Consider the following 13,874-nt stretch of genomic DNA (forward strand, 5'->3'; position numbering starts at 1 on the left):
AACAGTTACTCTATCAGTTGAAAGATTTGCTCCTGGAATATTTAAGTGCTCGCTGGCCAGTTAACTAACAAATCCAGTTTTTACATTTCTGAGAATTAACCACATCATTATTTCCATAGGAATTAAACTTGAAGGTATATCTTTCATCTAGTTTTGAAACTGGGATGCCTGCCATGCTTTCCACAGACTCTCCATTTACTGAAACAAAGTGGTATTTCTTTTCCCAGCTGAAGGGGGTGGGGTGGGCATTTCTCTCACACCCTTGTTCTCTAGTATAGCGGGGTGAGGGTATAACTTTATAAAAAGTTCCCTTTCCTTGAAGCTTCATTTCTTGAAGCTGCTTTGCTGTCACTGAAAATGTTCTTGAATAAACCTTCCAAATCCAGGTCTGCTGGTAGTTTGAATTTTGGCTTTTCTCTAAGAATCAATTACATTTTTCAGTTCTTCCATGCTTGTTTTTGAGTAAGTTGCTTATTTTCTTTAAAATTTACTGTATACTATTAAAAAAAGTTGTCTTTTAAAGTCTGATAATGTTTTACAGCTTTATTTTAGACAGACAGTTTAAGAACCAATGACATACCTCTGTAATAAGGATAAAGGAAAGAAAACAGGCTTTCCTTTCAGGAAACCAAAGAGCACAAAATAAGACTATTTCATTGTACATAATCACCACAAGGTTAGGCACTCTGACAGGGTTAGGCAAGATTCCTGGTGTGAAGTGAGGCACAGGCACTTTCATTTAATTCTAATTTTGAAGGTAGGTATTATAAAAGTCTTTAATTTAAATAATTTACTCATCACCTTATATTTCTGGCCCCAACACAGCAGCCTATATTTTAAAAGTTCTATCTATCCCTGGTCTTTGTTCATATACACACTGAAAGTAACTTACAAACAAGAGCCCAAGGGGGGGGCATACTTCAACGTTATCTAAATGTTAAAATGAGAACTCAAGATTAGGCAGAATATATGAAAATGTATTCTTGCCTCTAAAAATAAAAAGGAAAAAAACACCCCAACCCTTCATAGATACTTTTATAAAAATACAGCTGTTAAACTGCAGGCTTTCATATACCACATCTGATAAGTATTTAAATTAATAGTTGCATAAATAAACACCAAAATCTTACTCTTTTATTATTACTTGTGATCAGCCTTTCAAGTATTTAGACTATTCTGGAAGGCTTTTACGCAGCTGACATACAGTGGTGATAAAAAGATTAAATTTGCAACACACAAAGCCTGAAACTTAACATTGGTCACTAAAACAAAAACTGAATTCCTAAATCCAAGCAATCAAAAGATGTTTATTTTTTATAGAAAGATCTGTAAAAAAATAATTTTCAAACAGCTTTACTTTCATAGAGAAAACTTTCTACAGAGGTTGAGTAAGATTTTAATATTTTAAATTGTACCATCATTAAATAAAGTGGGACACTGTATGAATTTCATTGCACTGGAGGAAATGCAAAGCATTTTTTAATATAAAGTATACAGAGCATTCTAGTCAACTACAGCTGTGTTACAGCTATGTGTTCTTTTGGATTTGGTCCAAAGAAACCTGAGTCTGTTTCCAGAGAGAATGAAAAATGTTATAGACACCTGATCAGTTACTCCTCACTGAAGGAAGCACACAGATGGCATTCCTTGTAGATCCCACTGAATCCCAGTTTCCCAACACTGACACACTCCTTTTCCCCTTCCCCAATCCCGGTTCATGGTGGGCTCCAGATTCAGTTCTTCAGTCACAGGCGTCCATGTTTCCATCATAAACACACATCCCCTGGTCAGATGAACTGCCCAGTTTTCCAGTATGTCATCACCTTTTCTGTTCCCATATCTCGGCCATATTTAGGTCCAAATCTTTAAGGCCTTTTAAGGCTTGAAGATTTCCAGTGTAAAAAGCTACATCTGCTGTGACCAACCTAAACATTGGAGAGAAAATTATTTTTAATCTCATGCTTTCATTTCAAATAAAGTAGCTGTGCTCACAAAGTAAAAGACCTATCCTAGCTTCTAGACTGACTGTGATTTAAAATTTGGATGCCCTAGGGACCAAATGTCAATATATTTCTCTTAGCAGGATTCCTACTATCATATAGTTAGATCATTTAATGCTGTCTCTTTCAACAGTGTTTTCAAAAGATTGGAGTCAGTTTCACAAATAAATTTATCTTAAAACAGAATGAAACAAAAATAATGGTGTAAACTTTTTTTTTTTTATCAGTTGTCACTAGAGTATACGTGTATGTGACTAGTGAACTCAAGGAAAAGAAAGACAAGGTTTCCTGAGTGCCATCTTAAAAAGTTAAATGAAGGCTGGTACTCATGTGTAAGTACTACTGGATACAAAGCTTGATACTGACAATATAACAATACATGACAAAAAGCCAAGAATTACACTTTTGAGTATTTAGCTGTCACATTAATGCTTATCCTTGAAAAAAGACTCCTGGAAAGAAGGCTCAGATTAATATCATAGCTCCACACACAAGAAATAGGGACCAGTCTGATGAGACGTATACGTTGACAGATGTGGCCCACAAAGAAAAAAAATAGATCCTGATTTAGTATTTTATAAAGAAAGAGGAAATGCAGCTTTGATATTTTAAAGAGCATGTAAGGTCTGGATTGCTGGACTACCAGGGGGCAAGGATATTTTTATGTACTAGAGTCATAGATACCATTGTACTTAGGTGCTTAAGGTTTCAGCTCTTGTCACATGGCAGAATTTAGTTACAACCATATTTTTGTTTGAAACTTCTGGTTCCGAGTGCTTTAAAATTCATAAAGAGAGTAAATTATGTTTTCTGTAATAATAGGATCTCTGAAACTAACAGCAGAGGCTCAGAAAAGAACAAAGTCTTTTTAAGGCAAGTTTCCCACATTAAAAATTAAACAACATAAATCTCCATTTTAAAAGATCAAGTTATGTTTAACAAACACAACTATTTATAGTCTATAGAAGAAAGTACATAGAAAGTATATGCTGTACATCAAAGTTGAGAATTTTTGTTTGCTAAAAGGACAAAAAAGCAAATATGTGCAATATATGTAACCAAAGAAGGATTAATTTGAAGGCATATGCAAAAATCTAAAATCAGCAAGAAAAAAATAATACCCAGATAAAAAATGGGCAAAGAATATGAAAAGTCACAGATGAGAACACCTGAATGACAAATATGTAAAGACAAACACTAGGAAATGCAAATCAAAACAAAATACCATTGTATCCATTAGACTGGCAACAATTAAAAAATGTAACAGCAAATGCTGGCAAGATGTGGAATAAAAGGGAATGTAAACTTTGCACAGTCACTTTGGAGAGCATTCTGGCAAATCCTAGTGGAGTGAAAATGTACATCTGATTCACTTCTAGATATGCACCCTAAAGAAAAGATCACATCATTAGACATGTATAAGGGAAGATCTTCATTGTGGCATGATTGTAAGGGAAAAAAATCACCTAAAATCAATCACTAGGTGAAATGGATACATTAAATATGGTTGATTCATGTGGAAGAATACAATAAAGCAATTAAAAATGGATGATTTTTATATATCAGCATAAGTAAAATAACAGAAAAAGCAAGCAGCATATGTACAAAATATCATGTAACTAAATTCATAAAGCAGCTCCACATTTTTCCTGAGATAAAGAGGTAAATAAATCAGAATAACCTGAAGGATATAGACCAGATTTACTAGAAACACTGCAGAGGGGCTGGGAAAAAGAGAAAAGGACTGGAGATAAGGGTCAAGGGGTACTCAAGCTTTGTTTGGAATGCCAATTTAAAAACAATGCTGAACTTTGTTTTCAAGTGAAAATGAAAAATGTTAATACTGATCAATTCTAAATAACAGGAATACAAATATTCTCCATATGTCTCTGTATTTTAAAAATGTATTAAAATAGAGAAAAAGAAAATCACATTAAAAAGAACACATGTGGTTGCTGGGGAGAAGGAAGGCAACACTGCCTAATGGGGTTTCCAAGGTGGTGCTGGTGGTAAAAAACCCACCTGCAAATGCAGGCGACATAAAAGACGCAGGTTCGATGCCTGGGTAGGAAAGATCCCCTGGAGGAGGGTACCAGGCTCCAGTCCATAAGATCGCAGTCAGACATAAGCATGCACACTTAACGGGCCTGGGATTTCCTCTTGGGGTAGTAAAATGTTTCAGTTCAGTTCAGTTGCTCAGCTGTGTCCAACTCTTTGCGACCCCATGGACTGCAGCACACCAGGCCTCCCTGTCCATCACCAACTCTGGAGTTGACTCAAACTCATGTCCACTGAGTCAGTGATGCCATTCAACCATCTCACCCTCTGTCGTCCCCTTCTCCTCTTGCCTTCAATCCTTCCCAGCATCAGGGTTTTTTGAAATGAGTCAGTACTTTGCATCAAGTGGCCAAAGTACTGGAGTTTCAGCTTTATCATCAGTCCTTCCAATGAACATTTAGGACTGATCTCCTTTAGGATGGACTGGTTGGATCTCCTACCTGTCAAAGGGATGCTCAAGAGCCTTCTCCATGTTGGACAAAAGCATATTCTTTGGCACTCAGCTTTCTTTATAGTCCAACTCTCACATCCATACATGACTACTGGAAAACCATAGCCTTGACTAGACAGACCTTTGCTGACAAAGTAATGTCTCTGCTTTTTAATATGCTGGCTAGGTTGGTCATAACTTTTCTTCCAAGGAGCAAGTGTCCATTTTATGGCTGCAGTCACCATCTGCAGTGATTTTGGAGCCAAAAAAAATAAAGTCTGCCACTGTTTCCACTGTTTCTCCATCTACTTGCCATGAAGTGATAGGACCTGATGCCATGATCTTTGTTTCCTGAATGTTGAGCTTTAAGCCAACCTTTCACGCTCCCCTTTCACTTTCGTCAAGAGTCTCTTTAGTTCTTTGCTTTCTGCCCTAAGGGTGGTGTCATCTGCATATCTGAGGTTATTGATATTTCTCCCAGTAATCTTGATTCCAGCTTGTGCTTCTTCCAGCCCAGCATTTCTCATGATGTACTCTGAATAAAAGTAAAATAAGCAGGGTGACAATAAGCAGCCTTGACGTATTCCTTCCCAACTTGGAACCAGTCTGTTGTTCCATGTCCAGTTCTAACTGTTGCTTCCTAACCTGCATACACGTTTCTCAAGAGGCAGGTCAGGTGGTCTGGTATTCCCATCTCTTTCAGAATTTTCCACAGCTTATTGTGATCCACACAGTCAAAAGCTTTGGCATAGTCAATAAACCAGAAATAGATGTTTTTCTGGAACTCTCTTGGTTTTTCGATGATCCAATGGATTTTGGCAATTTGATCTCTGGTTCCTCAGCCTTTTCTAAAACCAGCTTGAAGATCTAGAAGTTCACAGTTCACGTATTGCTGAAGCCTGGCTTGGAGAATTTTGAGCATTACTTTGCTAGTGTGTGAGATGAGTGCAATTGTGCAGTAGTTTGAGCATTCTTTGGGATTGCCTTTCTTAGGGATTGGAATGAAAACTGACCTTTTCCAGTCCTGTGGCCACTGCTCAGTTTTACAAATTTGCTGGCATATCAAGTGCAGCACTTTGACAGAATCATCTTTTAGGGTTTGAAATAGCTCAACTGGAATTTCATCACCTCCACTAGCTTTGTTCATAGTGATGCTTCCTAAGGCCCACTTGACTTCACATTCCAGGATGTCTGGCTCTAGGTGAGTGATCACACCATCGTGATTATCTGGGTCGTGAAGATCTTTTTTGTACAGTTCTTCTGTGTATTCTTGCCACCTCTTCTTAATATCTTCTGCTTCTGTTAGGTCCATACCATTTCTGTCCTATTATTGAGCCCATCTTTGCATGAAATGTTCCTTTGGTATTTCTAATTTTCTTGAAGACATCTCTAGTCTTTCCCATTCTGTTGTTTTCCTCTATTTCTTTGCATTGATCGCTGAGGAAGGCTTTCTTATCCTTGCTATTCTTTGGAACTCTGCATTCAAATGGGTATATCTTTCCTTCTCCTTTGCTTTTGGCTTCTCTTCTTTTCACAGCTATTTGTAAGGCTCCTCAGACAGCCATTTTGCTTTTTTGCATTTCTTTTTCTTGGGGATGGTCTTGCTCCCTGTCTCCTGTACAATGTCATGAACCTCCATCCATAGTTCATCAGGCACTTTGTCCATCAGATCTAGTCCCTAAAATCTATTTCTCACTTCCACTGTATAATCGTTAGGGATTTGATTTAGGTCATACCTGAATGGTCTAGTGGTTTTCCCTACTTTCTTCAATTTAAGTCTGAATTTGGCAATAAGGAGTTCATGATCTGAGCCACAGTCAGCTCCCGGTCTTGTTTTTGCTGACTCTATAGAGCATCTCCATCTTTGGCTGCAAAGAATATAATCAATCTGATTTCGGTGTTGACCATCTGGTGATGTCCATGTGTAGAGTCTTCTCTTGTGTTGTTAGAAGAGGGTGTTTGCTATGACCAGTGCGTTCTCTTGGCAGAACTCTATTAGCCTCTGCTCTTCTTCATTCTATAAAATGTTTGGAACTAGACAAAGCTGGTGGTTGCACAGAGGTGGTGTTGTGAAGGTACTAAGGGCCACTGAATTTTTAACTGTGAAATGTTTGATTTTATGTTATGTCCCAATTTCAGCTTGAAGAAAGTAAAATTTTAGAGCCATTTCAGGAAAAAAAAATTCCTATCTTTGGCTAGAGTCTAGAGGTAAGTTCTTAGGAAATTCTATCCTTCAAGGAATCACTCAAAGACATATTTGACTTACTAAGTATTACTGTCTTTAAAAGTGTGAGACAATGAAGATTTTGAAGGTGCCAATCCCCAAATAGTTATATTAACAAAGAAAATAACAGGTGATGCCACTACTGTTCAACATAGTGTTGGAAGTTTTGGCCACAGCAATCAGAGCAGAAAAAGAAGTAAAAGGAATCCAGATAGGAAAAGAAGAAGTGAAACTCTCACTGTTTGCAGATGACATGATCCTCTACATAGAAAACCCTAAAGACTCTACCAGAAAATTACTAGAACTAATCAATGAATATAGTAAAGTTGCAGGATATAAAATTAACACACAGAAATCCCTTGCATTCCTATATACTAACAATGAAAAAACAGAAAGAGAAATTAAGGAAACAATACCATTCACCATTGCAACAAAAAAGAATATACTTAGGAGTATATCTACCTAAAGAAACAAAAGACCTATATCATATAAAACTATAAAACACTGATGAAAGAAATCAAAGAGGACACAAACAGATGGAGAAACATACCGTGTTCATGGATTGGAAGAATCAATATTGTCAAAATGGCTATTCTACCCAAAGCAATCTATAGATTCAATGCAATCCCTAATCAAGCTACCAACGGTATTTTTTCACAGAACTAGACAAAGAATTTCACAATTTGTATGGAAATACAAAAAACCTCGAATAGCCAAAGTAATCTTGAGAAAGAAGAATGGAACTGGAGGAATCAACCTGCCTGACTTCAGACTCTACTACAAAGCCACAGTCATCAAGACAGTATGGTACTGGCACAAAGACAGAAATATAGATCAATGGAACAGAATAGAAAGCCCAGAGATAAATCCACAAACCTATGGACACCTTATCTTTGACAAAGGAGGCAAGGATATACAATGGAAAAAAGACAACCTCTTTAACAAGTGGTGCTGGGAAAACTGGTCAACCACTTGTAAAAGAATGAAACTAGAACACTTTCTAACACCATACACAAAAATAAACTCAAAATGGATTAAAGATCTAAAATGTAAGACCAGAAACTATAAAACTCCTAGAGGAGAACATAGGCAAAACACTCTCCGACATAAACCACAGCAAGATCCTCTATGACCCACCTCCCAGAATATTGGAAATAAAAGCAAAATAAACAAATGGGACCTAATGAAACTTAAAAGCTTTTGCACTACAAAGGAAACTATAAGTAAGGTGAAAAGACAGCCCTCAGATTGGGAGAAAATAATAGCAAATGAAGAAACAGACAAAGGATTAATCTCAAAAATATACAAGCAACTCCTGCAGCTCAATTCCAGAAAAATAAATGACCCAATCAAAAAATGGGCCAAAGAACTAAACAGACATTTCTCCAAAGAAGACATACAGATGGCTAACAAACACATGAAAAGATGCTCAACATCACTCATTATCAGAGAAATGCAAATCAAAACCACAATGAGGTACCATTACACGCCAGTCAGGATGGCTGCTATCCAAAAGTCTACAAGCAATAAATGCTGGAGAGGGTGTGGAGAAAAGGGAACCCTCTTACACTGTTGGTGGGAATGCAAACTAGTACAGCCACTATGGAGAACAGTGTGGAGATTTCTTAAACAACTGGAAATAGAACTGCCATATGACCCAGCAATCCCACTTCTGGGCATACACACTGAGGAAACCAGATCTGAAAGAGACACGTGCACCCCAATGTTCATCGCAGCACTGTTTATAATAGCCAGGACATGGAAGCAACCTAGATGCCCATCAGCAGATGAATGGATAAGGAAGCTGTGGTACATATACACCATGGAATATTACTCAGCCATTAAAAAGAATTCATTTGAATCAGTTCTAATGAGATGGATGAAACTGGAGCCCATTATACAGAGTGAAGTAAGCCAGAAAGATAAAGAACATTACAGCATACTAACACATATATATGGAATTTAGAAAGATGGTAACGATAACCCTATATGCAAAACAGAAAAAGAGACACAGAAATACAGAACAGACTTTTGAACTCTGTGGGAGAAGGTGAGGGTGGGATGTTTCAAAAGAACAGCATGTATACTATCTATGGTGAAACAGATCACGCAGCCCAGGTGGGATGCATGAGAAAGTGCTCGGGCCTGGTGCACTGGGAAGACCCAGAGGAATCGGGTGGAGAGGGAGGTGGGAGGGGGGATCGGGATGGGGAATACGTGTAAATCTATGGCTGATTCATATCAATGTATGACAAAACCCACTGAAATATTGTGAAGTAATTAGCCTCCAACTAATTAAAAAAAATAAAATAAAATAAAAAATTAAAAAAAAAAAAAGCTGCCCACTGCGGCCAAAAACATCAAAAAAATCATAAGGCTTGGACAATTAAATGAGTTTATCCTGGGCAATAATTCTAGAAATCCTCTTGGTATTTTTAGCAAAAAAAAAAAAAAAAAAAACAACAAAACCCATAAAACAAAACCAAACCCACATAGCATGGAATGAGGAACAATTTTAATATGTTTTATATAATACAGGTTGGGGCTTCCAAAATTGGGAGTAGGAAGCATATGTGATCTCTCCGGAACAGACGAAGGATCCTTATCAATTTTCAGTTCCTGTCATGGGAGCTTCAGATCGCAAGAGAAACCTTGCAGTGTTAACGAGCCCTTTGCAGGTTCTGTCCCACCCATATGTGACCACCAGGGGGCGCCGTCCACACGCAGCTCAGCTGTCTTGTTCTGAGCCAATAAACACCAACAAGGTGAGACCCCAGCAGAAATTCTGACCCGCTAAGCAAGTGGATCCGGAAGAATCCAACTCAGTTTCAGGAAGAAAAATGAGCACGGGCAGCTTTCCATGTCAAAAATCTCGCCCGGACACGAAAGAATCCATTCTTATATGAGATTCATGGTTTGCAAGCATTTCCCAGTAATGCAGGAGCCGCAGGAGACGAGATGGCAAAGATCTCCTGCAGAAGGAAACGGCAGCCCGCTCCAGTACTCGTGCCTGAAAAATCCGGTGGACTGCAGCTCGCCAGGCTCCTCTCTCCATGGAGTTGCTAAGAGTAGGACTCGACGGAGCACAGTACAACCACCACCCCCAGAAGCTCAGTTTGATCCCATCCTTGTACGACGGAATATAAGAGGTTGCAAGCTCTGAAGAGCCCCATTGCCTGATGAAACCATGCTGAAGGTGCCCCATCTTAATTCCTCCAGGTATTTACATAGGAGGCATACCTCAGCCATGGTCTAAAAGAGCAAACCAAGTGGATGCCCCCTGCCCAAGCCACAACGCTGAGAACAAGATAGAGTATGAGAGTTGACGTGTCCTTGCTATTTCTACTTAAAGAGAATGAAATATTTAAAAATTTTTTATTATTTATTTTAAAATTTATTTTTAATTGGAGGATAATTGCTTTTTTTTAAATAAAATACTTTTTTAAATGGAAGGATAATTGCTTTACAGAATTTTGTTGTTTTCTGTCAAACCTCAACATGAATCAGTCATAGGCATACATATATCCCCTCCCTTCTGAAACCCCCTCCCAATCCTGCCCCTGTAGGTTGATACAGAGCCCCTTTTCGAGTTTCCTGAGCCAGACAGCAAATTCCTGCTGACGATCTACTTTACCTATGGTAATGTAAGTTTCCATGTTACTGTTTCCATACATCTCACCCTCTCCTCCCCTCTCCCCATGTCCGTATGTCTGTTCTCTGTGTCTGTTTAGGATAATTGCTTTATGATGTTGGGTTGGCTTCTGCCATACAACAACGTGAGTCAGCCATAAGTGTACACATGTCACCTGTCTCTTGAACCTCACCCCCACCCCAGTCTACCCCTCAAAGTTGTCACATAGTGCTGGGTTGCACTCCCCGTGTTATATAGCAACTCCACACTAGCTATCTATTTTACACCTAGTAATGTGTATGTTTCAGTGCTACTGTCTCAATTCATCACACCTCCTTCTTGCCCCCACCTCCCTCCGCTGTGGCCACAAATTCATTCTCTATGTGTGTGTCTCTATTCCTGCCCTGCAAATAGGTTCATCAGTACCTTTTTTCTAGATTCCATATATATGCATTAATACACAATATTTGCTTTTGTTAGAAGAGAATAAAATATTTTAAAGACTTACCACTCCAAGGCAAAAAGAGACTTCGAGCCATTACGACAAAATGAAAGCAAAAATAGGAACTTACACTGTGTTTTATCTTTCTCTGGCGTTTCTCAGGGAGAACTGGGGGTTTTGTAACAGCGACTATGGGACGGTCTTCTAGTTTTGCAAAGTGCAAATGAAGAGAATAGCAATTTTTAAAAAAAAATACAGAAACAGAGACAGTTAACTGAAGCCTTCAACTTACTCTGAAATACATTAAAAAAAAAAATAAGATGAACTAATGAATGTGAATGTGAATGCGTTAGTGGTTCAGCAATGTCCAACTGTTTGCGACCCCGTGGAGGGAGAGAGCAATGCAGACGTGAGGATACTGTGTAAACACAAGTAAAACATTCGCTGAAGGTTGCAGGTCCATGTGCAGGACCCTCAGTTTGCTCCCACACCAGAAATGGCAGTTGGTTTATAATTTGCCCCCAGCTGCGAAAGTGTGAAGTTATTTTTAGTCCCCTCTAGTTTCTTTGCATTTTGTTGTTCAGGGAGATGTTTGTCCAAGTGGAACCACTGCAACAAATGGTCCCAGGTCCCAGTCTCTCTCAGGTACATGGGCGTTCACTGTAAAATTCTTGCAGCTTGGCAAGTTTTCATAATAAAATGATGTTTAAAAATCTTAAAGTACATTTCTTATAGAAATCTTAGAAAACCTGAATTTAAAAAAGAAGAAAATAAAAGCTACATCTAATCTCTATGCTCACAGCTCCTACTAATGTTAGAAAATGTTAATTAAACTCTGCATATTCTTTTCTCTATCTTGGGATTATTGACATTGGAGTTGGATTATTCTTTGCTGTAGGAGTCAGCTGTAAAGTCCATCCACTAGGTACTAGAAGTACCACCCCCCCACATGTGATCGCCAAAACACTGTCTCACCTCCCACTCCCCCATCCTAACGTTTCTCCTCCTCCCCACTGGTAACCACTAGTTTATACTCTGCATCTGTGAGTCAACTTCTTTTTTGTTATATATATTCACCCATTTCTTGTATTTCTTAGATTCCACCTCTAAGTGATATCATACAGTTTTTGTCTTTCTCTGTCTGACTTATTTCACTTAGCCTAATGTCCTCCACGTACATCCATGTTGCTGCAAATGGCAAGTTTTCATTCTTTTCTATGGTTTAGTAGCATTCCATTGTGTGTGTGTGTGTATTATATACACCCTCCAACAACACAAGGAACAACTCTACACATGGACATCACCAGATGGTCAATACTGAAATTAGATTGATTATATTCTTTGCAGCCAAAGATGGAGACGCTCTATACAATAAGCAAAAAAAAAAAAAAAATGTAAATCCATGGCTGATTCATGTCAATGTATGACAAAAGCCACTACAATATTGTAAAGTAATTAGCCTCCAACTAATAAAAATAAATGAAAAAAAAAGAAAGACTGGGAGGTGACTGTGGCTCAGATCATGAACTCCTTATTGTCAAATTGAAGAAAAAAGGGGAAAATCACTAGGCCATTCAGCTATCATCTGAATCAAATCCCTTATAATTACATAGTGGAAGTGATAAATAGATTCAAGGAATTAGATCTGATAGAGTGCCTGAAGAACTATAGATAGAGGTTTGTAACATTGTACAGGAGGCAGTGATCTAAACCTTCCCCAAGAAAAAGAAATGCAAAAGGCAAAATGGTTGTCTGAAGAGCCCTTACAAATAGCTGAAAAAAGAAGAGAAGTGAAAGGTAAAGGAGAAAAGGAAAGATATCCATGCAGAGGAGATAAGAAAGCCTTCCTAAGTGATCATTGCAAAGAAATAGAGGAAAACAATAGAATGGGAAAGACGAGATCTCTTCAAGAAAATTAGAGACACCAAGGGAACATTTTATGCAAAGATGGGCACAATGAAGAACAGAAATGGTATAGACCTAAGAGAAGCAGAAGCTATTAAGAAGATGTGGCAAGAATACACAGAAAAACTATACAAAAAAGATCTTCACGACACAGATAACAATGATGGTGTGATGACTCACCCAGAGCCAGACATCGTGGAGCAAAGTCAAGGGGGCCTTAGGAAGCATCTCTACGAACAAAGCTAGGGCAGGTGATGGAATTCCAGCTGAGCTATTTCAAATCCTGACAGATGCTGCTGCTAAAATGCCGCACTCAATATGCCAGAAAATTTGGAAAACTCAGCAGTGGCCACAGGACTGGAAAAGGTAAGTTTTCATTTCTTTTAGGAACGTCAAAGAATGCTCAAACTACTGCACAATTGCACTCATCTCACAAGCTAGTAAAGTAGTTCTCAAAATTCTCCAAGCTAGGCCTCAATAGTATGTGAACTGGGAGCTTCCAAATGGTCAAACTGGATTTAGAAAAGGCAGAGGAACTAGAGATCAAATTGCCAGCATCCATTGGATCATGGAAAAAAATAAGAGAATTCCAGAAAAGCATCTACTTCTGCTTTATTGACTTGGCTAAATCCTTTGTGTGGATGGAAAAAACTGGAAAATTCTTAAAGAGATGGGAATACCAGACTACCTGACCTGCCTCTTGAGAAACCTGTATGCAGGTCAAGAAGCAACAGTTAGAACTGGACATGGAACAATGAACTGGTTCCAAATTGGGAAAGGAGTATGTCAAGGCTGTATATTGTCACCCTGCTTATTTAACTTCAAAGCAGAGTACATCATGAGAAACACTGGGCTGGATGAAGCATAAGGTGGAATCAAGATTGTTGGGAGAAATATTAATAACCTCAGATATGCAGATGACACCACCCTTGTGGCAGAAAGTGAAGAGGAACTAAAGAACCTGATAAAAGTGAAACTTGATAAAAGTGAAACAGGAGAGTGAAAAAGCTGGTTTAAAACTCAACGTTCAAAAAATGAAGATCTTGGCATCTGGTCCCATCACTTCATGGCAAATAGATGGGGAAACAATGACGGATTTTATTTTTTTGGTCTCCAAAATTACTGCAGATGGTGACTGCAGCCATGAAATTAAAAGATGCTTGCTCCTTAGAAGAAAAGCTGTG

The 13,874-nt window shown here is 38.4% G+C and overlaps 1 protein-coding gene across 3 annotated transcripts in view; it reads right to left on the reverse strand.

Annotated features, from left to right (window-relative positions):
* Positions 1-528: 528 nt before the first annotated feature.
* Positions 529-13,874, reverse strand: part of VPS54 (VPS54 subunit of GARP complex) — a 109,961-nt gene continuing 96,615 nt past the window's right edge. For all 3 annotated transcript variants that reach the window (XM_043468876.1, XM_043468874.1, XM_043468877.1), the window contains one exon: positions 529-1,925. In XM_043468876.1, the coding sequence (XP_043324811.1) occupies positions 1,820-1,925 (106 nt within the window). In that variant the 3' untranslated portion in view covers positions 529-1,819. The remainder of the gene's footprint in view (positions 1,926-13,874) is intronic.

Source organism: Cervus canadensis, chromosome 5, assembly GCF_019320065.1.
Source record: "Cervus canadensis isolate Bull #8, Minnesota chromosome 5, ASM1932006v1, whole genome shotgun sequence".
Classification (NCBI taxonomy): Eukaryota; Metazoa; Chordata; class Mammalia; order Artiodactyla; family Cervidae; genus Cervus; species Cervus canadensis.